The 23,852-nt window shown below is 42.3% G+C and overlaps 1 protein-coding gene across 2 annotated transcripts in view; it reads right to left on the bottom strand.

The window, feature by feature from the left end:
• Window positions 1-23,852, bottom strand: part of LOC126253306 (receptor-type tyrosine-protein phosphatase N2) — a 449,946-nt gene that overhangs the window by 60,796 nt on the left and 365,298 nt on the right. For both annotated transcript variants that reach the window (XM_049954535.1, XM_049954536.1), the window contains 3 exons: window positions 19,758-19,837; window positions 15,677-15,744; window positions 3,594-3,794 (listed from right to left, as the gene is read on the bottom strand). In XM_049954535.1, coding sequence (XP_049810492.1) covers window positions 3,594-3,794; window positions 15,677-15,744; window positions 19,758-19,837 — 349 coding nt within the window. The remainder of the gene's footprint in view (window positions 1-3,593; window positions 3,795-15,676; window positions 15,745-19,757; window positions 19,838-23,852) is intronic.

Raw genomic sequence — 23,852 nt, 5'->3', positions numbered from 1 at the left:
CCTGGGAAGGGAGTGACCCAAGGGATCCCTTCCTAGCAAGAGGAGCCGAAGAAGACATACACTTCTCCGGCTGGGAAGTGGGGACTGACGTCCCTGATGGTTGGGGGGGGGGGGGGGGGGGTGTTGCTCCTGAAGTAGGTGGTGCAGGAGCAAGAGGGAGGGAAACGCCCTCCATCAAAGGGGCAGGTGGAGTCTGGTAGCTCTGAGAGCCAACTGTATGCAGCAGAACGGAAGATGGTAGAACCGTTGTCATAGCAGCGGTGTAGGTTGACATCATACACACAGTATGTAGCCTCTCATATTTTCTCTTAGCCCCAGTGTACATCAATCTGTCCAGGATCTTGTATTCCATTATTTTCCTTTCTTTCTGGAAAATCCTGCTGCCTGGTGAGCAAGGTGAATGGTGCTCTCCGCAGTTGACACAGATGGGAGGCAGGGCCCATGGAGTATTGGGATGTGAAGGACATCCACAATTCTGACAAGTGACGGTGGAAGTACTGCGGGAAGACATATGGCCGAACTTCCAGCACTTGGAAAGCACCACATTGAGGGAGGGACATATGGCTTCACATCACAGCTGTAGACCATCACCTTGACCTTTTCGGGTACTGTGTCATCCTCAAAGGCCAAGATAAAGGCACCAGTGGCAACCTGATTATCCCTCAGATCCCGATGGACACGCCAGTCTAAATGAACACCTCGCTGCTCTAAATCGGTGCACAGCTCATTGTCAGACTGAAAAAGAAGGTCCCTGTGAAATATGATACCCTGGACCATATTTAAGCTCTGATGGGGTGTGATGGTAACAGAAACATCCCCCAGCTTGTCACAAGTGAGTAATGTCCCTGATTGGGCAGAGGATGCCGTTTTTACCAAGAGTGACCCAGACCACATTTTGGACAAACCTCCACCTCCCCAAATCTGTCCTCTAAATGCTCCCCAAATAACTGAGGCTTCATGGACATAAAAGATTCTCCATCAACTCTTGTACATACGAAGTACCGGGGTGAATAAGCTTCGCTGCCATCCGTAGCCTGATGTTCCTCCCATGGTGTGGCCAGGGAGGGGAACAATTTGCGGTCATATATCTTAGCATTGAAGGTAAACCTCACCTGCTTAGAGGCTGCTGGAGGTGAACCACTACCAAGAGATAATGTACTACACTTCATCACGTGTCTTCCACCCTGATGCCACCCACTCTGACCAGGAGCCCTCCTCATGGGCGCCAACCAGCCGCAGCAAAGGACACCTGACAGGATGGCCTTTGCCGGGAGTCCTGATGCCCCAGGGGGACGGGCATCTACTCCTTGGTATATGCAGGGAGTTAACAGTGAAGGCATCAGCAGAGCAATCCCTGTGTGGTCAGGGGGCTACAACCAACAGGGTACATGGCAGCCCCACCACAATGGACTGGCTCAATATCAGGTGCAACCAAGTAAACAAGTCCATTATCATTGTCAGTGAAGAAAACGATACTGCACAGTTTATAGAAAAATATGCACCCAGGAGGGTGACCTTGCCCAACAGTTTGAGAATGAGCACAAGTGCAGATCCACATCGACGAAGGAAGCGAGAGGTCTCAGCACATGGTGGACACGATGCACCATGTAAGGCGCCCTTTCCCAGTTGGCTCGCTCTTCGGGAAAATTTTGAAAAATGGAGGTTAAACTCTACAGGGGACCATCACATAAAGGCCAAAACATGTGAGACTCCTTTTAGTTGCCTCTCATGACAGGCAGGAATACCTCGGTCCTATTCTAACCCCTGGATCCACAGGGGAGGGGAGGTGTCTGGAACAGCAGAGGAAACACAGGAATCAATATCACAACAGTTGGGTACCTCTACAGGATCTAATCAAGTTTGTGTGGCATCAGGTGGATATAGCATACCTGAAGAAACACATGGCCCCTTTTCCTTGCCAAACTGAGGCCGTTATCAAGGTTAGAGATGATGTTACATCATGTTAGTGTAATGTTTCTTGAGGGTGACTTATTTTTTTGTCCAGTGTGCTTAATGTGAACTTCACCAATGGAAATATACTCTGCTTGCAAGAAAAGTGCTAAACAACTTTGGTATTATCACTGTTTTTCATGTTCTTTGAATCACATGTCTACTTCATTATCCTGATAGCACAAATCTTGTTAGGCGGTTGTCTTGACAGTGATTAATTTATTCTGTTTACAGTTTGCGGGCTTTCAATTAATAAATGAAATGGTGATGGTGTGTGGTGGCCCTCAACTATGAACCCACTGACTCAAAGTTGAAATATTAAAAGTTTTGGCTGGTTTCGTTGTCTAGGGGCTGGGATACGTAGTTGCCATATTACAAGCCAAATACTGCTGAGTCTACAGTACACAATATGAATATGCACATGAATTGAATGGTCGAAGGTTCCTGTCACTCAGCAATTACGAATTTTGAACGTAATTAGACGTTTATAAATGAAAGATTGCAATTAAATAAAATCTATAGGTACTATCTTAATGACTTTAAATGATGAGTATGATAGTAGAAGTACTTTTTAGAATGCGGTATATTTCTGCAAAACACTTATTGATGTCAATGGTCCAGCAATTAAATAAAATATAAGTTGACAATAGGGAAACAACAGATTCCTACTGCATGTAATAAGTCATGAACAACAACACACCTCGTGAGATATTCACTTCTAAACGCACACTACGTCTTCACTGTAGAAGCCACAGAAATCTCACAAGGGAAAGAGTTGGCACAAAAGTGGGCCAGTAGCATAACGTCTCTGTGTTTTCTAAAACACAGTAAGTAATTAACCAATTTCTTCATGAATAGCATATATCAGATATAAACAAAGATGTAGATAAATAAATATATTTATAAGCATGCTGCTACCATTTTTCTGTGTAACTGTGGAATACTTATGGTCTGACGTGATCGATAGTAATCAGCCCCTTTGACCTCCAATAACTCATGTACTATTCAAGTTACATACCTGTAATTCAGACCCATTTAGGTTTAAATTAATAGCTTTTTAAAGACATGTCGATCGACAAAATCGGATGAGCCATTTAGATTTTGGAAATTTGTTGCTATATTGAAAATCTGATTACACCATCAGAATCATCATGAAAATGATGGTAATGTACATGTTTCTTTCTAAGGTGTCATGATTCCTCTGGCTACTATTAATTTCTATACAAACTGGGAAATGTCTGCCATGATGGTTTCACAAAGTCCACCATCTTTGGCACTCTCGGCATATAAGTCTCTTTCATAAACACAGTGTCACCAAGGAATTCCCAGCCACATGCTCAGCCTGGACCACATCCTGGGGCCACCCCTCTTGTCCGGCTTATGTTCCGCACCACGTGTTTGTTGCTGGGCCCCGGCTTGCCGAGCAGCCCATGCTGCCGTGCCAACTCCGAGCTTAGAATATTTTCAGGGCACCACAACTTACCTGTTACCTCACAAGTTTCCTTTTTCTGCAGTTATGCAATACATCTGGACACATGTGTAAGCAGACTATGAAAGTAGGCGATGTGAGTCACATTGGTTGGTTGTGAAGTTTGGCCTTTGTGACAACCCTGTGGAGTCAATAAGTGAGAAGTGTGCCTCACCTGGTAGTCCTTGCTGGGCTCAGACTCAGGTCTGGAGAGTGCATTGATCTTGTCCCTGGAGCGGGCATGCCGGCGGATGACAAAGAGGGCTGCAGCAGCAGCCAGCACAGCTCCCAGCATGCCACAGACCAGCAGTGTTGCAACCAACAGCTCGTGGTCGCTGCGTGCCAGGCTCGTCTGGATCACCGATGGCAGCTTTGCCTGCCACAAAGAAGCATCACTACTGTGGGTGTCCACAGAGATTTAAGTGGTGTATATACACAGGTACTAGGACAGTCTTGGGTCTGTCTACTTCCGAATAATGAGGATTTCAAAGTCACCTGCCCCCCCCCCCCTTCCCCTCAAAGCCACTCTCTCCCCTATACCTCCACTCCCCCTCCCCCTCCCCTGTCCATGTGTGCCCAGGTGGTTTCTGACAATGCTGCTCTAACACAAACAATTTGGAACTGTATGCCCTATTATTATTATTTATTTGAACAATTATGCAAGAGCAGATAGTGTTGTGAATGTCGGAGCAGGCAGCTGTTGCTACAGGTGTGTCTCGCACACATGGACCTGAAGCCTCTGATTGACTGAGGACTCACACTACCTCGCTCACAGCAGCTGCCCATTGATGGCATTGTGGCTCTGAGCACTATGGGACTTAACATCTAAGGTCATCAGGGAGTAAATATACTGAGAAGCAGTAGTCAGTATGCCCAACTACTTAAACAGATGTCTACAAGATGACTATGATGAGCACCACATGTTATTCTTACAGCATGTTTTTGAGCAATAAAGAATTTCTTTCTTAAAGATGAGTTAACCCAGAATATTAATCCGTATGACATGTTGAATGAAAATATGCAAAATACATCATCTTGCTGATCGGTCTCTCTCCAAGATTTGCATTGATTCTAAGCACAAATGTGGCTGAACTAAGTTGTTTTAAGAGTTCCAAAATGTGCTTTTTCCAGTTTAAATTCTCACAATATAAATACCTAAAAATTTTGAAGTTTTCATCCTATATATTATTCCTCACCATGTGTTAACATGTAAAAAAAAAAAAAAAAAAAAAAAAAAAAGGTCGGACAGAATGTAACTATTTGTTGGTGCAGGATATACACTCCTGGAAATGGAAAAAAGAACACATTGACACCGGTGTGTCAGACCCACCATACTTGCTCCGGACACTGCGAGAGGGCTGTACAAGCAATGATCACACGCACGGCACAGCGGACACACCAGGAACCGCGGTGTTGGCCGTCGAATGGCGCTAGCTGCGCAGCATTTGTGCACCGCCGCCGTCAGTGTCAGCCAGTTTGCCGTGGCATACGGAGCTCCATCGCAGTCTTTAACACTGGTAGCATGCCGTGACAGCGTGGACGTGAACCGTATGTGCAGTTGACGGACTTTGAGCGAGGGCGTATAGTGGGCATGCGGGAGGCCGGGTGGACGTACCGCCGAATTGCTCAACACGTGGGGCGTGAGGTCTCCACAGTACATCGATGTTGTCGCCAGTGGTCGGCGGAAGGTGCACATGCCCGTCGACCTGGGACCGGACCGCAGCGACGCACGGATGCACGCCAAGACCGTAGGATCCTACGCAGTGCCGTAGGGGACCGCACCGCCACTTCCCAGCAAATTAGGGACACTGTTGCTCCTGGGGTATCGGCGAGGACCATTCGCAACCGTCTCCATGAAGCTGGGCTACGGTCCCGCACACCGTTAGGCCGTCTTCCGCTCACGCCCCAACATCGTGCAGCCCGCCTCCAGTGGTGTCGCGACAGGCGTGAATGGAGGGACGAATGGAGACGTGTCGTCTTCAGCGATGAGAGTCGCTTCTGCCTTGGTGCCACTGATGGTCGTATGCGTGTTTGGCGCCGTGCAGGTGAGCGCCACAATCAGGACTGCATACGACCGAGGCACACAGGGCCAACACCCGGCATCATGGTGTGGGGAGCGATCTCCTACACTGGCCGTACACCACTGGTGATCGTCGAGGGGACACTGAATAGTGCACGGTACATCCAAACCGTCATCGAACCCATCGTTCTACCATTCCTAGACCGGCAAGGGAACTTGCTGTTCCAACAGGACAATGCACGTCCGCATGTATCCCGTGCCACCCAACGTGCTCTAGAAGGTGTAAGTCAACTACCCTGGCCAGCAAGATATCCGGATCTATCCCCCATTGAGCATGTTTGGGACTGGATGAAGCGTCGTCTCACGCGGTCTGCACGTCCAGCACGAACGCTGGTCCAACTGAGGCGCCAGGTGGAAATGGCATGGCAAGCCGTTCCACAGGACTACATCCAGCATCTCTACAATCGTCTCCATGGGAGAATAGCAGCCTGCATTGCTGCGAAAGGTGGATATACACTGTACTAGTGCCGACATTGTGCATGCTCTGTTGCCTGTGTCGATGTGCCTGTGGTTCTGTCAGTGTGATCATGTGATGTATCTGACCCCAGGAATGTGTCAATAAAGTTTCCCCTTCCTGGGACAATGAATTCACGGTGTTCTTATTTCAATTTCCAGGAGTGTATCATAGACTGTCGACATATAAGTGTGTCTACACTGAAGACACTGCTGTTCCAAGTGACATATTTGAGTATCCTCGAATGAAACCACTGTCTGAACCTTCAGGCATGAAAGTATTACACTTCAATACAACATAAAGTTTTGATGTCAGTGAGAGCAAATAAGTTCAGATTGGTACCAGAATGTTTATTCATTCCAGTGGTGATTTTCAAACATCCTCCACACTGCAAAGTAAAATGACATTATCCAGTAATGAGTGGCTCCATATACACAATAATCTGATGCTATTTGAAACCATGTTCAGCAGAAGTAGTCAGACTTCCACACAAAGGTCCTCATATGTGGCCAACCATTCAGCTCACATTTAACAGCTCACTTGAGTACAACCTAAAATGAGAGACTGTATGATATTTTGGCTCTATACCTGCACCCCTCCTCCAGCTGATTTTTGAGAAAATCACCCCTAAATTTCATGATGGCAATTAACTGAAAATTGACAGGATTGATAGATAATTGAAAAATGAGCAGCTTTCATCATGTATGGGGTCAAACTAAACTCTCCACATACTTGGTATTATAAGCCTCATTGAGTCATTGAGGTGCTCGTAGTCTTGAATCACTTGATAATGCTTAAAACTAGAAACTGAGGAAATAAATTTTTATGACTGTTGCTTATGTGCCAAAAGTTCAACAAATGTGCCACTGACAGAACAACCAAGCATCTGGCTGCATAGCAGAGAACCTTGATTTGAATCTCAAATGCAGTCTGCAATTTTTCTCCCCCCCCACCCTCCCCCCCCCCAGCCCCCATATTTGTTGGAATAGGAAGGTTAATAAGGTAAGTAAATCAATAGGGAATAATAAAAAGGGAGGCAAATAAATTTCTCAGGTAACTTGAATTAGCACAGAATTAAGATTTTAAGCTGTGTTTGTGGTGTCACAAGGCTTAGGCCTGTCCCACCCCTCATTAAATTGACCAATACTTATACGAATAATTGTAAGAACAGTTATTATTATTATGTTCTTTAAGCTTGTTTTTGGGTTTTCAGAAATACTGTGGGAAGAAAGTTTATTTATGTTGCAGATAACGTGGAAGACGTTGCCCAACGATCACCACGAAAGTTTGGCATAGTGGAAAGTGGGCAAGGAATAAAACAAATGCTGCAAACTACTGTGAGCCATGGAAGAGCCTGGGCCGCGAGGGCGTCGAACTTCCTAGGTCGTTGTTGGACAACGTCAAAGGAGGAGATATTCTGCTTTCTCTTTGTAAACAGATTGATCGAGTCTAGAAAGGTTCATGTAAAACGTATAGGCGGGTGACACATTAGGTGGGACCCGATGCTTATAATACTTCCACAGTTATTAAAACGTTGTTAAATGGCAAAACCAATAGTTCATCATTTATATAGATAAAAAGTAGTAAAGGTATAGGAAAGGAAGAGTTTCGGCGTCAGAACGAAAAGTGATACATCGCTCAGCAATGAAGAAGGACGTAAACAGCAGGCGTTAAGTGGTGAAAACAAATCAACTGATAAAATAGTAAGTCTTTAATTAATCATAAAGCCACGTAATACTGCATGTTGTATGGAATCAATTCCAAGTAAGACTGCTTTGAATTTGTCTCAAGGCACCACAGACAGCTGACCTACACTTGTTTACATTGAGGTGGGGGGTAGAATGCACACAGGGATAATTATGTTGGCCTCATTACCTATTCATTACAAAAATGTGAATATTTCAAGCAATAACCTTATGTACATCAATCAGGAGTTGTTCTCCATTATCAGTCCGTTGTGAACCTTGAGTATACTTGTAGCGAATTTTTAAACAATGGAAATTATTTATTATTATTATTTATTAATTACTGTAGTGAATTTTTATCGGATATCCACAGGATAGAATACTTTTTGTGATATAATATGATGATTATCTGAAAATAATATAACACTTATACAGTATGTAATTTGTAGTAAATCACTTTTTTGTTTATGCAAGTTTATTTTATAATTTTTCATCTCCACAATCTTAATAATGGAGGATGTACAGCCCTCTACCAGTGATGAAATAAATATCAGAGATCCTGTCACAGACAGTGGCAAGTGTGAAGTGGCCAACATTGTATATTGGTTTGCGCAACTGTTGCAACACAGATGTATTATCAATGCACTACTAGAAGCAGGCAGTTTATTTCTCAGCATTCCAAACTAAGAGAAGCGGATATCATTGAGTGATCTTTGGAACTGAAGAACAAAGTCATTTTTGTTGACATCGAAGAACTGCATCAAGGAGATGGTACAGAAGGTGGAAGGTGCTGAGATTCATGAATGTGAAATCAGTTGTAATGTTATGGAAATGTCCATGTTCAGTCAAGCTGTGCTTCATTAATTACAGGTGAGTGCTATGAACTGGTAACCAAATGAGTGAACTGTGAAGCTGTACTCCCTGAAGTAAAAGTAAGAGCAGTAGCATTAGGTAAGAATCATCCAGGTTGGAACATTGCAAAAGAATGAACCAACAGCAGTCCTGAAAAGGAAGAAAGATTTAAAATTATGGAAAAGAGGTATCATTAAAGAAGGGACAAGGTATGACAGATATGTCAATAAATAAATGGACATTTTATCGATTTGTCAAATCTCATCTTCATAAGGAGAACGTGACAATCATAATACTCCAGCAGTGGGCTGCAGGTGCAGCGCTTTAGTGTCTAACCAACATGGATTTTAATTTGCTGCATCATTATCTTGGCAAGAAATTAAAAATTGGAGCATAAAATTAGTCAAAGGCATGTCATGAAATACATCTTTACACACGGAGGTAGAAAATATAGAGGATATATACAATTTGCAGCAATTTCAGCAAGCAGATGGTGTCAATGTAGATTTTAATGTGATTAAGTGATTGACATCCACCAGACAAGATGTGAATACCTGACAAACATTTGATGCACATTAATGCATAAGGAAGAAATATGAATTCTTGTTGCAGTTGGTAATACACATAAAATAACAAATCTGTACAAGGTGCAATATTCTATCAAAACATCTGGAAAACCGCTGTCTATTTTTTTTTTTTTTTTTTTTTTTTTTTTTTTTTTTTTTCCACAAGAAACCAATGACATATTTGCCCCTTGGGTTATAGAACAGGCCAACTGTTTAACCAACTCTTTAAAAACATTTATGTCACTTGCTCCACATCTGGGAACTGACAAATTTAATTTACAAAACATATCTTGAGCACATTTTAAAATCATATGTTGCTGATAACAAGTTTTACCTGATATTAGATTCCTGGCATTGACAAACAAACACTGTAACATATGTTACCATGCTTATAGATGATTCTGGTCAACTATCTTGCATGGTAAAAGTAATGCTGCCAAACTGGACACCTGCATGCCAGCAGTGTGATGTTTATTTTTTTCACCAAGATTAAAAAAAACTTTATTTTGAAGCTCAAAAATTGCAGTGTGCTTCTGGAAACCCAGTGGGAAATGGACAACTGCAGGAATGCAATAACAATTCACAGCATTCCTCATAATCAACTTTCAGTACCAATTTTACAGGTGATGCTACCATATGTATGGTAAGGATAAAAATTGATTCCTAAAAAAGAAATATTTTTAAATGTATACCAAGATTGTTTTCCATTAAGTCTTTGGAAGGAATGATACAGTTGCATGAAGATCGAATTTATTAGATATTCTTGCTACCGCAAGTGTATTTGTCTCAAATGTTTATAGGGAAATGAAATGGAAATGAGCGTTTGGCATCATTGGCCGGGAGGCTCCTTCGGGGCAGGTCTGGCTGCCTTGGTGCAGGTCTTATTACATTCAACGCCACATTGGGTGACCTGCACGCCAGATGGGGATGAAATGATGATGAAGACAACACAACACCCAGTCCCTGAGCAGAGAAAATCCCCGATCCAACCATGAATCGAACCCGGGCCTGTAGGACGGCAATCCGTCACGCTGACCACTCAGCTATCGAGGCAAACAAATGTTTATATGACAACCACCATCCATTTAGCTGTTCGAAGAAAAGTGAGGAGGTATAACAAAGTGAGTGAAAGAATCATTTTAAAGTGACTAGGACTAAAATTGTAATTCCTTACTAATCAAAATTTATTTGTCTGCCTCGTTATTACTCCTTATTAAGCCTCCTATTCCTACCAATTTTGATACAAGGAAAAAAAATTGGCTGCATAGCGCATTTGAGATTCAAACATAGATTCTTGGACCTCAGCAAATGCCTTGATCACTGTACTCATGACACTTTTGTTGAACAACGTGTAACTTATAGATACATAAGTGCCAGTTGTAAAAGTTAATTTTCTTTATTTATAGGAAAATTATCATTTGCTGACACCATATATGATGATTAAAAATGCTCAGTTATCACCTATCTATTGATCCCATCAATTTTGCGTCTACTCCATGTCATGACTTTAGTGGGTGGTTTTCTCAAAACAGGATATTGAACCAAATGTCTTACAGTCTTTCATTTTATGTTGCACACATGTGACCTGCTAGACATGAACTGAGTCAGTTGGCTGTGTCTAAGGCTTTCCTCTAGTCAGTGGTATTAGATGGTCATACTGTCATCAGTAGCGATTTCTCACAAGCAGTGAAGATATATAATGATACAGAATGCATGCATTTACAAGAATGTACATACAAGTTAATATGCAATCTGGCAAGTTGATTATGAACTCATTTTCTATGAGAAGCCATGGAAAAATTTGGTGCAGCTTATATGTAAGATTATACAGTAAACAGCGGAGATCATTACCCAGCATACTGATGACTACTGTGCATCAGTATGTAATAATATGTATGATTCCAATACAACAGATGTAGGCAGAGAATGATAATAATGTTAATAGCATGTTCATATATACAGCTGCCCCCCCATGAACCATGGACCTTGCCGTTGGTGGGGAGACTTGCGTGCCTCAATGATACAGATAGCCATACCGTAGGTGTAACCACAATGGAGGGGTATCTGTTGAGAGGCCAGACAAACATGTGGTTCCTGGAGAGGGGCACCAGCCTTTTCAGTAGTTTCAGGGATAACAGTCTGGATGATTGACTGATCTGGCCTTGTAACACTAACCAAAACGGCCTTGCTGTGCAGGTACTGCGAATGACTGAAAGCAAGGGGAAACTACAGCCGTAATTTTTCCCGAGGGCATGCATCTTTACTGTATGGTTAAATGATGATGGCGTCCTCTTGGGTAAAATATTCCGGAGGTAAAATAGTCTCCCATTCGGATCTCTGGGCGGGGACTACTCAGGAGAAAGAAAACTGGCTTTCTACAGGTCGGAGCGTGGAATGTCAGATCCCTTAATTGGGCAGGTAGGTTAGAAAATTTAAAAAGGAAAATGGATAGGTTAAAGTTAGATATAGTGGGAATTAACGAAGTTTGGTGGCAGGAGGAACAAGACTTCTGGTCAGGTGAACACACGGCTATAAATACAAAATCAAACAGGGGTAATGCAGGAGTAGGTTTAATGACGAATAAAAAAATAGGAATGCGGGTAAGCTACTACAAACAGAGTGAATGCATTATTGTGTTCAAGATAGATACGAAGCCCACACCTACTACAGTAGTACAAGTTTATATGCCAACTAGCTCCACAGATGATGAAGAGATTGATGAAAGGTATGATGAGATAAAAGAAATTATTCATATAGTGAAGGGAGATGAAAATTTTAATAGTCATGGGTGACTGGAATTCGATAGTAGGAAAAGGAAGAGAAGGAAATGTAATAGGTGAATATGGAATGGGGGTAAGGGACGAAAGAGGAAGCCACCTGGTAGAATTTTCGCATAGCATAACTTAATCACAGCTAACACTTGGTTCAAGAATCATGAAAGAAGGTTGTATACATCGAAGAAGCATGGAGATACTGGAGGGTTTCAGATAGATTATATAATGGTAAGACAGAGATTTAGGAACCAGGTTTTAAATTGTAAGACATTTCCAGGGGAAGATGTGGACTCTGACCACAATCTATTGGTTATGAACTGTAGATTAAAACTGAACAAACTGCAAAAAGGTGGGAATTTAAGGAGATGGGACCTGGATAAACTGACAGAACCAGAGGTTGTAGAGAGTTTCAGGGAGAGCATTAGGGAATGATTGACAAGAATGGGGGAAAGAAATACAGTAGAAGAAGAATGGGTAGCTTTGAGAGATGAAATAGTGAAGACAGCAGAGGATCAAGTAGGCAAAAAGACGAAGGCTAATAGAAATCCTTGGGTAACAGGAGAGATATTGAATTTAATTGATGAAGGGAGAAAATACAACAATGCAGCAAATGAAGCAGGCAAAAAGGAATACAAACGTCTCAAAAATGAGATTGATAGGAAGTGCAAAATGGCTAAGCAGGGATGGCTAGAGGCCAAATGTAAGGATGTAGAGGCATATATTACTAGGCGTGTTTTTTAAGTAAGTACCAATTTGAAATTAAAAAAAGCCATGCTAAGATATCTCAATAATTTTATTTTTACATGAAAGCCCATACCGTAATCTACTTTTCTACATAATTTCCATCAATACTGAGGCACTTGTCATAACGTTGTACCAGTTTTTGAATACCCTTCTCATAGAATTCTGCTGCCTGACTTGTTAACCACTGCATCACCACGGTTTTGACTTCGTCATTGGCTTGAAGACGCTGACCGCCCAAGTGTTTATTCAAGTGCAGGAACAAATGGTACTCACTGGACGCAAGATCAAGGCTGTTCGGAGAATGGTCTAGAGCTTCGCATCAAAAAGATATGATGAGATCTTTGGTCTGATTCACCACATGTGGACGGCCATTGTCTTGCAGCAAAACCATGCCCTAGCTCAACTTCCATAGACTGTTGCTTTGATTCTGGTGTGACGTAGGCCACCCATGTTTCATTGCCCGTAACAGTTTGGCTTAAGAAATCATCACTGTCATTGTGGTACCGCTCCAGGAAAGTCAATGCGCTGTCTAAACGTTTGGTTTTGTGCACATCCATCAACATTTTCGGTACCCAACGTGCACACAATTTTCGATGATTAAAGTGCTAGGTCCCATACAAAACAATACGTGAAACATTAGGAAAGTCATCCCGCAAGGAGGAAATCATAAACCGTCTGTTTTCTCTCACCTTATTGTCCACTTCCTGCACCAAACTTTCATTAACGACCGAAGGACGCCCACTCCGTTGTTCATCATGCACATTTGTGCGGCCATCTTTAAATGCTCTCACCCACTTTCTTACCATTCCATCACTCATAATGTTTTCTCCGTAAACCGTACAGAACTCATGACGAATATCGATTGCTTTTAGGCCTTTAACACTAAGAAATCTTATAACAGCCCGTATTTCACAGTCAGCGGGACTCATGATTATCGGAGGCATCTTAAACACTCAGTACACAACGTAAACAATGAAGAATCAGACTGTATTGGCGTCAGTGCGTAGATTAAGGTACAGGCTTTCATGTAAAAATAAAATTATTGAGATATCTTAGCACGTCTTTTTTTAATTTCAAAACGGTACTTACTTAAAAAACACGCCTCGTACTAGGGGTAAGATAGATACTGCCTAAAGGAAAATTAAAGAGACCTTTGGAGAAAAGAGAACCACCTGCATGAATATCAAGAGCTCAGATGGAATCCAGTTCTAAGCAAAGAAGGGAAAACAGAAAAATGGAAGGAGTATATAGAGGGTCCATACAAGAGCGATATTCTTGAGGACAATATTATGGAAATGGAAGAGGATGTAGATGAAGATCAAATGGGAGATATGATACTGTGTGAAGAGTTTGACAGAGCACTGAAAGACCTAAGTCGAAACAAGGCCCCGGGAGTAGACAATACTCCATTAGAACTAGTGATAGCCTTGGGAGAGCCAGCCCTGACAAAACTCTACCATATGATGAGCAAGATGTATGAGACAGGCGAAATACCCCCAGACTTCAAGAAGAATATAATAATTCCAATCCCAAAGAAAGCAGGTGTTGACAGATGTGAAAAATACCAAACTATCAGTTTAATAAGCCATGGCTGGCAAAATACTAACATGAATTCTTTACAGACAAATGGAAAAACTGGTAAAATCTGACCTCAGGGAAGATCAATTAGGATTAAGGAAAGGCAAACCTACGTTTCTAGCATTTGTAGACTTAGAGGAAGCTTTTGACAATGTTGACTGGAATACTCTCTTTTAAATTCTGAAGGTGGCAGGGATAATATACAGGGAGCGGAAGGCTATTTACAATTTGTACAGAAACCAGATGGCAGTTATACAGAGTTGAGGGGCATGAAAGGGAAGCAGTGGTTGGGAAGGGAGTGAGACAGTGTTGTAGCCTATCCCTAATGTTATTCAATCTGTATATTGAGCAAGCAGTAAAGGAAACAAAAGAAAAATTCAGAGTAGGAATTAAAATCCATGGAGAAGAAATAAAAACTTTGAGGTTCGCTGATGACATTGTAATTCTGTCAGAGACAACAAAGGACCTGGAAGAGCAGCTGAACGGAATGAACAGTGTCTTGAAAGGAGGATATAAGATGAACATCAACAAAAGCAAAACGAGGATCATGGAGTGTAGTCAAATTAAATTGGGTGATGCTGAGGGAATTAGCTAGATTAGGAAATAAGACACTTAAAGTAGTAAATGAGTTTTGCTATTTGGAGAGCAAAATAACTGATGATGGTCGAAGTAGAGAGGATATAAAATGTAGACTGGCAATGGCAAGGAAAGCGTTTCTTTAGAAGAGAAATTTGTTAACATTGAGTATAGATTTAAGTATCAGGAAGTCGTTTCTGAAAGTATTTGTATGGAATGTAGCTGTGTATGGAAGTGAAACGTGGATGATAAATAGTTTGGACAAGAAGAGAATAGAAGCTTTCGAAATGTGGTGCAACAAAATAATGCTGAAGATTAGATAGGTAGATCACATAACTAGTGAGGAGGTATTGAATAGAATTGGGGAGAAGAGAAGTTTGTGGCACAACTTGACTAGAAGAGGGAATCGGTTGGTAGGACATGTTCTGAGGCATCAAGCGATCACCAGTTTAGTATTGGAGGCAGCGTGGTGGGTAAAAATCGTAGAGGGAGAGCAAGAGATGAATACACTAAACGGATTCAGAAGGATGCAGGTTGCAGTAGGTACAGGGAGATGAAGAAGCTTGCACAGGATAGAGTAGCATGGAGAGATGCATCAAACCAGTCTCTGGACTGAAGACCACAACACCAACAATATACAGCTATATGCAAAAGTTTATATTGCACAGTAAATAAAATAGTGTAAGTCATGTTTTATTCTCCCTATAAAATCACTTGTCGGCTAATGTAGTCAATCTTATGTCTGTATAGATGAAACGCTCTCTTCACAATGACTTCATAGTAATACTACAGAAAAAGGAAAGTCAGAAAATATTGTAGCTAACGTCCAAGACTTGCATGAGCTGGAGACGGCATGATGCAGGGCAAGGAAGCAAATAGCATGAGCTCTTCCCTACTAACTAACTACAATGTTGCTATACAACAATATGGATGTCAAGGTGAGACTCACCTTATCACCTATGCCTGCAGATGTTACTTCCACTGCTGTTTCGTCCTTGAGTCTTCCCTTGATGTTATCTGCAGGCAAACAAAGATGAAATAGTTTTGCTAGCTTGAAAACGACTTAGGAAGCTTTACTGTGGTGCCGTGATAAAACCACATACCAACAATGTTTATGAAAACATGTCACTTATAACTAACCTAAATGGAAACTATGGAATATAGTGAACATAGGCTACATCGTATTGTAGTCTGGACTCTTCCACTCGTATAATTCTTATGGTCTGCTTATGTGGTGACATTCTTTGCACATAATTAACATTTTCAAAAACACAAAAAATGCTTAATATGTACTTCTGGTTTCATTTCTCCTCCATTATCGAGACTTGTGACAATCAGCCTTGAATCATTCTTGAGATCTAGGTTTCATACTTAGACCTTCTGACTGGAACAAATGGACCTACACTCATCTTCAAAATAATGGAATGCATAATGAATCTCTTGAGACATGAGTCCATTTACGAAGTCGTATCAAATGCACTGAGCCGTAAATAGTAGATTCGTTTTACTTGTTTTCCCGAGTGTGCTGTTCAGCTGCCATAAATGTTGAAGAGATAACAAACTTTCAACCTTTCTCTTTAAAATGTGATAAATATGACCCAGAAATGCCTATTTTTATCAGAGTTATAGAGGTATGAAATTATGCCGACTGAATCCCAACATCGATTTTAAATACGTTTTCAGTGCAAAAGACATCACTATTTTCTTCATGACAATGTACAATCCCACAAGCAGTGAGGAGTGTTGAGCTTTTGAAACCAGTATACAAGTACACCTGACCTTCGTCTGATTTCTTGTTGTTGACTAATTAGAAGAAGAGAGAAAAGATCGAGGCCCGTGCTTACAGAAAAAAAGACTATGGCATACTACATCAGCACATTCTCGAGGAAATGTGGGCGCTTGCATGTAGTTCTTGAGAATGGAAGAGTGCATAAATATTCACGAAAGAATATTTAAAAAAAAAAAAGTAATGCCAAATTATTGAATAGATTTGTTGCAACTAATTCGGTTAAAAACTCTCAAACAGATGTTCTTACCAATCACAAGCATTTTTCTTTAAACAATCATCAGCAACATACATTATTTGATAAAAAGTATCTGGACACCTATTAGTGGACTTTAATATAGGATGTCTCCACCATTCACTTTCATAATGACTTACACTCTGCTGGGGACACTGCCAATGATGTGTCTGAATGTCTGTGGTGGAATGACAGCTCATTCTTCCTCAAGAGCCAAAACTAAAGAAGGTAATGATATTGGAAGCTGGGGTGTGAAGCAAAGTCGACGCTCCAACTCATCCCAAACGCATTTCATTGAGTGCAGGTTGGAACTCCAGGCAGGCCAGTCCATTCTAGGAATGTTATTGCCCACAAACAACTGCCTCACACTGCTGCTTTATGACACTTGTGCTGACCAAACAATAATCGTCTCTGAACTGTTACTCCACTATATGCAGTGCACAATGTTGTAAAAAGTGATCAGATCCTTCCACATTTAGTATTTTCTGAAGCATAATAAGGGAGTCACAACTTAACCACATAAAACACCCCCATATCATAACTCCATCTCCTCCATTCTTCACTGCTGTCATTAAACATGATGACAGGGTAGATTCTCCAGGCATTTGACAAAACCAAACCATTTGACTTGATTGCCACAGGGTATAGGATGATTCATTACTCGTTTCCAGTAATCCATTGTCCACTGACTAGAGAAATGTATATGTTATGAGGAGGTACTCGACCACCGTACCCCACTCTTAGAATGCCCTAAGCACAGTCATTGTGCTAGCTAGACTGCTGGTAGCACTTTGAAACTTACAAATGATTTCTCCCAGTATTTTCATGCAGTATGAAATTACAATTAAAGAATTCCATTAGCTGCTTACAGGCATTGACATACGTCAACTGGGACAGATGAAAATGTGTGCCCCGACCAGGACTCGAACCCTGGATCTCCTGCTTACATGGCAGACGCTCTATCCATCTGAGCCACCGAGGGCACAGAGGACAGTGCGACTGCAGGGATTTATCTCTGGCACGCCTCCCGTGAAACCCACATTCTCAACGTATTGTCCCACACTACATTTGTAGTGCCCCGCCCATTATATTCATTACTCGCGGCGCATTGCCGATTCCCGTAAGAGTTGGGGCACTGTTTGTGCATTCGCACAGAAGAAGAAAATGGTCAAGTGGCTGGTGAGCCTTAACTATATATATATACTAAGATGGTATGTGTTCTTTCGGACATGTCCGAAATAACAGATCCCATCGGTGACCATGCATCTCGTTAGAATGAAATTACAATTAAAGAACACCCTTAGCTGCTTACAGGCGTTGACATACATCAACGGGAACAGATGAAAATGTGTGCCCCGACCGGGACTCGAACCCGGGATCTCCTGCTCACATGGTAGACGATCTATCCATCTGAGCCACCGAGGGCACAGAGGATAGCGCGACTGCAGGAATTTATCTCTGGCACGCCTCCCGCGAAACCCACATTCTCAACGTATTGTTCCGCACTACATTCATAGTGCCCCCACCCATTATACTCATTACTCGCGGCGCACTGCCGATTCCCGTAAGAGTTCGGGCACTTTTTGTGCATGTCCGAAAGAACAGATACCATCTTAGTATATATATATATATATATATATATATATATATATATATATATATATATATATATATATATATATATATATATATAGTTAAGGGTCACCGGCCACTTGACCATCTTCTTCTTCTGTGCGAATACACAAACAGTGCCCGAACTCTTACGGGAATCGGCAACGGCAACGCGCCGCGAGTAATGAGTATAATGGGCGGGGGCACTTCGAATGTAGTGCGGGACGATACGTTGAGAATGTGGATTTTGCGGGAGGCATGCCAGAGATAAATCCCTCAGTCGCGCTATCCTCGGTGGCTCAGATGGATAGAGCGTCTGCCATCTAAGCAGGAGATCCCGGGTTCGAGTCGGTCGGGGCACACATTTTCGTCTGTCCCCATTGACGTATGTCAACGACTGTTAGCAGGTAAGGGTGTTCTTTAATTGTAATTTCATTCTAACGAGCTGCATGGTCACCGATGGTATCTGTTCTTTCGGACAAGTCCGAAAGCACAGATACCATCTTAGTATACCTATACAGTATTTTACAAACACCCTCTGCAGTGTTCAGTGGGTCCTGTCCAATCTGTTTTTAATTGTGATCGTTCCTTCAATTCACAATCACGTCGCCAATGTCAACTTGGGCAGCTTTAGAAGGGATGAAATGTCTCTGACAGTTTTATTACTCAGGTGACATCCAATCATTAGTCCACATTCGGAGTTACTGAGCTCACCTTACCCACATATTTTGCTGTTACTGCTTCTCTACTGACAACACAATGGTTTCGTCCTCCATTTATGGTGACGGGCCTCCCTCTCGCCTTACCTAGTGGTCAATTCCACATTACATACGGACGTCCAGATACTTCTGATCATACAAGATATTCATAACGTGTAGGCTTTCACGGCCGGCGTCCCATTAATTAAAACTTGCGGGTTAAGAGGCCGTGGTCGAACAGTACAAATTCTTTCTCCTGGTCTTTCGTTGCCAACTGTGAGCAACCCACCTCGGAAGATGTTTCGCGCAGTTGGCAACGAAACGTCAGGAGGAAGAATTTCTACTGTTCGACCACGCCCTCTTAGCCCAGAACTTTTAATTAATAAAGACTGGAAATTAATTATATGTAAAATTAAATTATATACTATGGATCATAAACCCCACAGAATTGTGGGGCTGTTGGACTTTTCTAGCAGAACGATAATAAAGGAACCGAGATGACAGGCAGGACATCCGGTCAACCTCTAACATCTGCGAAATCCAGTTCAGCATGCCGACCCCGTGAAGACATGGGACAAGGCCATGAAAAAGAAGAGGTGAAGATAATAAAGGGCCCATTGTTGAAAGCAGAGTTATGATTCGTTATAATAATGTCCTCGCTGGATATTAGGCGACTTATAGAATTATGAAGTACACTTACCAATCCGCTTGGCCACTTCCGAAGCGTTGAGCCCGAGCTTATTGGGCTCCACTTTGAATGTCACTTCGTTCAGATCCACTCTGCAACACAGAATACACAACACACTGTTGTTGGTCTATACTCTAGAGTTATGTGTACAATGACAAACTGCACTATGACTCCTGATCTCCAACATCTCCAACCCTAAAACCCTAAAGATCTAATTCACTCATATTCAACGATTTCCACGGGAACAAAAGTCAAAATAATGAACCAATTAGAATACATTATTAAATGACCTTTCCCATCCGTTATTGAAGCCGTTGCTCAAAAAGGAGTACATTATTCAGCAACAAAAGTCTTTGATCATTTGACCAACAATATAAAGTGTCTGGCAGGTAGCAGATCAAGTTATAAATCTAGCTTACAATCATTTATTTTGGAAAACTCCTTTTACCCCATGGTCGAGTTTCTGTTTCAGAAATGGCAATAAATAAATAAATAAATAAATAAAAAATTGTACCTCTAAATGCAGTTGCACCTGTAGAACTAAACATTTCTGTAACATTAATATTAGCACTATTTATGTGTGTATATACGAGGGCCGTTCAGAAAGTAACCTCCGGTTGATTTAAAAAAATACACCAAGTTAAATAAAAATATTTTAATATATACATCTTACAACTACATCTTTGCACTATTTTTCTACATAGTCTCCATAGCGATTGAGGCACTTATCGTATCTCTTCAAAAGCTTTGAAATTCCTTCTGCATAAAAATCACCCGCTTGTGCCTGGAGCCAGCCTGTGACCGCATCTTTGAGCTCTTCGTCGTCATCAAACCGCTGTGACCCGAGCCATTTCTTCAAATGCATGAAGAGGTGATAATCACTTGGCGCCAGGTCTGGGCTGTAAGGTGGATGGTTGATAACATCCCACTTGAAGGACTCAAGAAGGGCCGTTGTTCTGCGAGCAGAGTGAGGACGGGCGTTATCGTGCAAAAAAACGATACCGGAAGTCAGCATACCACGGCGTTTGTTCTGTATAGCCCGTCGTAACTTTTTTATTGTTTCACAGTACACGTCTTGATTAATGGTCGTACCACGTTCCATGAATTCAACCAACAACACCCCTTTGGCATCCCAAAACACCGTTGCCATCAGTTTTCTGGCAGAAAAATCTTGCGAGGCTTTTCTTGGTTTGGTAGGCGAATTTGAATGTGCCCACATCTTTGATTGTTCTTTTGTCTCAGGGTTCACGTACTTAATCCAGGTTTCGTCACCGGTCACGATTCTGTTTAACAATGGTTCTCCTTCGTCCTCATAACGTGACAGAAAGTCTAATGCAGAGGCCATTCTTTGAGTTTTGTGGTGGTCGGTAAGAATTTTGGGCACCCATCGTGCACAGAACTTACGGTAACCCAATCTTGCTGTCACTATCTCGTACAAGAGAGTCTTAGAAATGTGTGGAAAACCAGTAGCCAACTCCGACATTGAGAAACGTCGATTTTCACGAACTTTTGCATCAACTGTCTGAACGAGTTCGTCAGTCACCAATGATGGTCTACCACTCCTCTCTTCATCATGAACGTTTTCTCGTCCACTTTTAAATAAACATACCCATTCACGGACAACTCCTTCACTCATAACTCTTGGTCCGTACACGGCACAAAGCTCACGATGAATAGCTGCTGCAGAATATCCTTTGGCTGTAAAAAACCTTATGACAGCACGCACTTCACATTTGGCGGGGTTTTCTATTGCAGCACACATTTCAAACTGCCACAAAAACTAAACTAGCGCAGGTACGACGTTCACTCGACCACGGCTTGATGCCGACTGACCTGTTGAGTGCGTGAACGCACAGATGGCGTCGATACTCCCCCCACAACCCGCACTGTGACCAATCGGAGGTTACTTTCTGAACCGCCCTCGTATATTCTGAAATCTGACTTGTTCCACATCATATCGATAAAATAATCGGGAAAATGATTTACGGAACATGACATAACTAAAACTAAAAACGATACGAAACTTAAAAAAAAAAAACACTCACCGCTACAGTATTTTGAGATAGGTACGAAAGAATAACACTCTTCATCTGCTCTGAAATATTTAATTGATTTTGGGAGAGGAAACAAAAATGATTTTCCTCGAATAAAATATGATTCTACAGTAAGGTGACAAAAGTCATGTGGTAGCGACATGCAAGTGGACAGATGGCGGCATTATCGTGTACACAAGGTGTAAAAGGGCAATGCATTGACGGAGCTGTCATTTGTACTCAAGTGATTCACGAGAAAAGGTGTCTGGAGTGATTATGGCGGCAATTAACAGACTTGGTAGTTGGAGCTAGACGAATGGGACATTTCATTTCGGAAATCGTCAAGGAATTCAGTATTCCGGTATCCATAGTGTCAAGAGTGTGCCGAGAGTACCGAATTTCAACATTACATTTCTCCATCGACAATGCAGTGCCGGACGGCCTTCACTTAACGATCTTGAACAGCGGCGTTTGCGTGGAGTTGTCAGTACTAACAGACAAGCAACACTGCCTGAAACAAATGCGGAAATCAATGTGCGACGTACGACGAACGCATCCATTAGGACAGTGCGACAAAAATCTGGCGTTAATGGACTGTGGCAGTAGACGAGCGACCCGAGTGCCTCTGCTAACAGCACGACACAGCCTGCAGCGCTTCTCTTGAGCTGGTGACCACATCACTTGGACCCTGGACGACTGGAAAACCGTGGCCTGGTCTGATTTTCCAGATTTCAGCTGGTAAGACCGAGTGTGGCGCAGACCCCGCGAAGCCACTGATCCAAATTGTCAAAAAGGCACTGTGCAAGCTGGTGGTGGCTCCGTAGTAGTGTGGGCTGACGTTACACGGTATGCACTGAGTTCTCCTGTCCCAAACTGAACCGATCACTGACTGCAAATGGCTATGTTTGGAGACCATTTGCAGCCGGTCATGGACTTCATGTTTCCAAACAACGATGGAATTGTTATGGATGACAATGCGTCATGTCACCTGATCACAGTTGTTCGTGATTGGTTTGAAGAACATTCTGGATAGTTCGAGCGAATGATTTGGCCATCCAGATCGCCCAACGTGAATCCCATCGAACAGTATGGGGCATAATCAAGAGGTCAATTCCTGCACAAAATGCTGTACGTGCAACACTTTCGCAATTATTGACGGCTGTAGAGGCAGCATGGTTCAATATTTCTGCAAGGGACTTGCAACGACTTTTTTAGCTCATGCCATGTCAAGTTGCTGCACTACGCCGGACTAAGGATCTGACACGATATTAGGAAGTATGCCAAGACTTTTGTCACTTCAGGTTATACAGGGTGAAAAGTATTTAAACCGACAAACTCTGGGAGGTTTTAGGGGACACCGAAACAATATTTTTCCCTAATGTCATTTTTTCCTATGAGGAGTATTTAAACCGGTAGAGGAACATTTCTCTGGCGGCAAATTAATTAAACCAACAAACACTTTTCCATTTTTTTTAGAGACAACAACTGGGTAGCAGATACGTCCCAATTAAACAGTCTCCAACAACACCGACCCACACATTAACGAAGAACCGCACTTGAGAGCGCTAGTAACTGTGGCATGTGGGTTATCCTCACTCCAAACATGCACGTTGAAGACTCCATCACGCCCGAACGTTGCTTCATCGGTAAACAACACAGAGGATGGAAATGTAGGATGCATTTCACGCTGTTCCAGGTACCACTGCGAAAACTGTTCTCTGGGTGGATAATCAACTGGTTCCAGGTTGTGGACACGCTGTAAGTGAAATGGAAGTAACAATTACTCTCGAAGGACTGTTCTCACATTCGTCTGATTCGTCCCCATGTGACGTGCAATTGCACGAGTGCTGATTGAAGGATCCCGCTCCACATACTGCAAGACAGCTTCCTCAAATTCCAGCGTTCTTACTGTGCGACGGCATCCCTGTCCAGGTAATCTGCTAAATGACTTGGTCTCACGCTGACGTTGGTACACAGCATCAAAGGTCGTATGATGCGGGATACGGCGATTAGGATATTGTTGTTGATAAACCCGCTGTGCAGCTCGTCCTTTGTGGTGCGCTATGTAGTACGC

Source organism: Schistocerca nitens, chromosome 4 (assembly GCF_023898315.1).
Source record: "Schistocerca nitens isolate TAMUIC-IGC-003100 chromosome 4, iqSchNite1.1, whole genome shotgun sequence".
Lineage (NCBI taxonomy): Eukaryota > Metazoa > Arthropoda > Insecta > Orthoptera > Acrididae > Schistocerca > Schistocerca nitens.
This window is presented reverse-complemented; position numbering and strand designations above follow the sequence as displayed.